We start from the raw sequence: 4,156 nt of genomic DNA, 5'->3' as shown, positions 1-4,156 counted from the left end.
AAAAGCATAGAGTTTTATTTGGTTTCGGATAATCCCTGTGGTTTCGTACTCAAACAAACCATATGAAATTCTTTCATATGTTTAAGCGTGTTCTTGTTTTGAAAACTGTGAAAGGTCAATAGAAGATGGATCAACCCCATTTTTAATTCGAACGACATTTCTCCATTCGAAAATGTGATGCAAAGTGACTGTTATTCATTAGGTGCCACATCTAGCTCTCGGATTGTTGGATCAACCATATGTATAAATTTCTCTTCGTCGAATGTGAATAAAGCTTCAATGTAAGAGATTTCTCCTAAGTTTGGATCGTGTTTCGGTTAACGTTGTTGTTGTCTCCTTTGTCAAAGTTTCTCCACATTATATCTGGGCAAGTGCTTCGATTTCACGTTCGTAATTATTATTTCTCCCAGATGCGACTTGGTCATAGATCAAAACAAGAAACAATTAGTAACTTTCTCGAGTTCCCTGGCAACAATGTCAATTTGACAAGCGTTGAATTTTCCAAATAAATAAATATTATAATCTCAAAACAAATAATAAAGATAGTATAGAGAAATTGTGGTTGATCCATAGGGACTAAGGAAGTCTAAATAATTTGTTTGTTTCAATCCTTGAGTTTTAACTACAAAAGTAAAAATGGTAGATTAAAAATAATAAAAGTAATAAAACAATAATTAATAAATAATAAATAGAAAATGGTGAGAAAATAAATACAATAAACAAAGTAGAAGAATCGAATAAAGATGATATAGCCTTAGGCTTTTCTTAGCTTCAATTTTGGTTGAATATTGAAATAGAATTTTCCCTTCATGACGCATGTCAGTTACAGTCAACGAAGCCCAACCTTCGCAACTAACTCTTCTCTCGGGTTAACCGAAATTTCCAAGCCTGTTTCTGAAATTTGGTCTTTTCTGGACTAATCACGTATATCGTCATTAGCACCAAGACAACTTTGAATACTAGAAGAGCCTGACTCGGGTTATAACATCTTTTTGAGAATCGAACCCAATCTTAATTCCTCTTAACAGACTGCCACTAAGTTTGTTCACATGAAGCTGAATTATGACCAATCGATCAGTCTTCCCAACCGTAAGTCAAAACAACCTTCAAGCCAACGACGCCTTTTTAGATTTAAGATGTAGTAACTTTAAAGGAATGAGCGATTGCAACTCTTAGTTTCCAAACAACTGAATAATGTTGTTTGAAGTTATGAAGAACAATATTCAATTTTCACAATTATAATTGAACTTCGCGAAGCCTTTGGCTAAGTGAAAGCTTAGCTAAGCATAGATTGGGTCATGTTTAGCATCATGAAAAGAAAATAATGAAAGAAAAGAGGAGATGAAAAAAAATAGAACTTCAATAATTAACCAAGAAAAAATAAATTCTAATTTGTTTTTTATTTGTTGAATTTAAGGGGTATTTATATTTCGAGAGTTCTAAGTAAATAAAATAACTAATTACTAAATAAAATATAATGATATAATCAAACTAAAATTCCTACCGAGAGTTCTAAGTAAATAACTAATTCTTAAATAAATAATTCAGGCTCACTCTAACTTCTTCTCCTCCACTATTGATAAAGCTTTTTTCTTGAAATCATGAAGTGAGCCTTATTTCCTTTCTCTCCCAGATTTGATTCTTGATTCTTGATGTCAATAATATGATGAAGACTCTGATTTTTTTATACTTTTCAACTTCATTATGCTCCTCCATTGTTGAAGTTGAATTTAGAGATGTGGAAGTTTTTTTTTCTCTTTTGAGGAAACAAAAAGTTAACTTTGAACATTAAATTGTAGTTCAATTAAAGCAAAGAAAGATATAGCCTTTGGTATTTTTTCACTATTTTTTCCTGTTGTTGAGCATGGACGAAACATAAGAAGGATTAGGGGGAGTCATGGCCCCCCAAAAATTTTAAAAATTATAATTTAGACTCTTAAAATTTTCAAAAATTTAATTTGGCCCTATCAAAATTTTTAAAATCTATATTAAATTTTAAAATTTTTAATGTTTTTAACTAAACCCCCATAGTATTTAAAAATTCTCATTAAGCCTCTCAAAATTTCAAAAATTTTAGTTAGACCCTAATTTTTTAGGGGAAAATGTAAACTAAACCCTTAAAAAATTTAATTTAAACATTCAAATTTTTTAAAATTTTGAGTTGACCCCAAACTATTTCATCAAGTTCGCCACTGTTGTTGAGAGAATAATTGAAGTATTTTTGTAGTCATTTACTCGACCTTTTCAACAATATTCAAAGTTCACCCAAAATAGATGGTATTATTTGTTGTTGATAGAATTTGCATTTTGAGGATTAAATTTGTGTTGGAATTATTATTTTGGTAATGAGATTAAATGAACAAGATTTATAAATTTAGAGAATTATATTAGCTGAATTAGTTTGATTTAAAATTAGTTTAAGTAATAAGAATTAAATGTGTTATTATATAAATTTGTTTAACTGTAACATCGTTAATTTTATTAACTATTAATAGTCGGTGACCTGATTGAAACCAATCTGAAAATTTATTGATCTAAATTCCTTGATCATGATAGAATGAATCATATAATTTTGTTACTATAGAAGTAGTTTAGCAAAATAAAAAGGGCTTATCTAAGAAAGTACCTAAAGTATACCATATTTTTCATTTAAGTACCTGAAGTTTTTTGGGTCAAAATAAGTACCTAAAGTTATCTTTTTGGTCAAAATAGGCAGAGCGGTATTAGGAATTTATTATAGCGGGAATAAAATATTTTTTTATTTTTCATAAATACAATTTCTTTTAATTAAGGGGTCTGATAAATTTTTCTTTATTTATTTTTTAAAAATATATATTTTTCTATATTAATTAATAATTAAAAATATAATTGGCGGGGACCAATGCTCTCTTGTCCCCTTGGTTCCGCCCCAGAAAATAGGTACTAAGGTATTCAATTTTTCATCTAAGTACTTAAAACATTCTTTAATTAATGTCACGTATAAATTTTTTTTAGATCTTAAATGAAAATTTTTAATTAGTTTAGGTACTTATTTTGATATAATTTATTTTAGGTACATATTTTGATCAAAAAGATAATTTTAAATATTTATTTTGATTAAAAATTATATTAGATACTTAAATGAAAAAGAGAATATACTTTAATTACTTATTTGTGATATAAGTCTTTGTTTACAATTTAGCGTATCCCACAGGGCTGAATGCGTCTATTTGGAATTGGAATTGGAATTTTGAAATATTAACAACTTGAAGAAAGAGGGGTTTAGGGTTCGCCAACAGCAGCAATGGAGGGATTGCAGAATTTCGTCAGCTCCGTCTCCAAGAACCCAAAATCAGGATCTCCTTCTTTCTTGCCGGACCTCCCATACAACCTACGCGGCGGAGACGGATTAGCTGCCTCTTCCTCCGCCTTATATTCTTCCGATAGCGCTGGTGTTTTCTTCAACAGGCCTCCCAGGTATCTTTCCCTCATTCAATCGACTTTACCTCCAATTACAGTGTTCTTCTTTCAAGTTGCAGGAGATTTGTATCGCTTTGGACCTGTTCGAAGCTCTGTGGAGTTTGCTTTGTTGCTGGGATCATCGTCGGCTACACTCTCAAACGACGTGCGCGGCGCTGGGCTTCCAAGCTTCTCAAACGATTAAAAGACGATTAGTGACATTATTAACTCCTTTTCAATTCCTGTTAGATTTCGTTTTATGAAAATGGTAATAGTTTGCTTTTGCAAAGGGCATTCGTCACCCCCCCTTTTCTTATTTTTATCCCCTGGAATTAAAATTCTATTTTATTGATGTTGGATTCAAGCATTGGATATCTGGAGAAAATGCCTGCCGTGATTTTTTTTTATATAACCATCCGTATTCGATCTATCATCGACTAATCTGGATTGAATATTGTAATGATCTTTTCAATGGTGAGTTATAGGCGTAATCTAAGTAGAGATTAATATGGTTGAGTAATGTTATTAACGAGAATTTCCATAAGAAGTGTTTTGAAAATTGGATTGGATCGGTCTGTTCAATCGGGAATCGTTGTCTAGTTCGGTTTAATCTATACCGTTGAATTGTTACTAGTAAACCGGTCGGAATCGTTGAACCGTTCAAATTGAATCGGTTGAAAATCGGAAAAAATTATCAAATTTTTTTTTTTTTAAATTA

The 4,156-nt window shown here is 30.8% G+C and overlaps 1 protein-coding gene across 1 annotated transcript; it reads left to right on the top strand.

Moving 5' to 3' along the window:
- Positions 1–3,196: 3,196 nt before the first annotated feature.
- On the top strand, positions 3,197–3,822 carry LOC120176731. Its single transcript, XM_039183090.1, has 2 exons — positions 3,197–3,456; positions 3,519–3,822. The coding sequence occupies exons 1-2, from the start codon at positions 3,284–3,286 to the stop codon at positions 3,652–3,654; spliced, it is 309 nt and encodes a 102-aa protein (XP_039039021.1). The 5' UTR covers positions 3,197–3,283; the 3' UTR covers positions 3,655–3,822.
- The last annotated feature ends 334 nt before the right edge of the window (positions 3,823–4,156 follow it).

Source organism: Hibiscus syriacus, unplaced genomic scaffold (genome assembly GCF_006381635.1).
Source record: "Hibiscus syriacus cultivar Baekdansim isolate YM2019G1 unplaced genomic scaffold, ASM638163v2 tig00112253_pilon, whole genome shotgun sequence".
Taxonomy (NCBI): domain Eukaryota; kingdom Viridiplantae; phylum Streptophyta; class Magnoliopsida; order Malvales; family Malvaceae; genus Hibiscus; species Hibiscus syriacus.
The sequence above is the reverse complement of the archived record's forward strand: the minus strand, read 5'-3'. Positions and strand labels throughout refer to the sequence as shown.

Coding starts and splice junctions, on each gene's coding strand:
- LOC120176731 (XM_039183090.1), top strand. CDS start 3,284: ATGGAGGGATTGCAGAATTTCGTCAGCTCCGTCTCCAAGAACCCAAAA. Junction 3,457..3,518: donor TTCTTCAACAGGCCTCCCAG/GTATCTTTCCCT, acceptor TTCAAGTTGCAG/GAGATTTGTATCGCTTTGGA.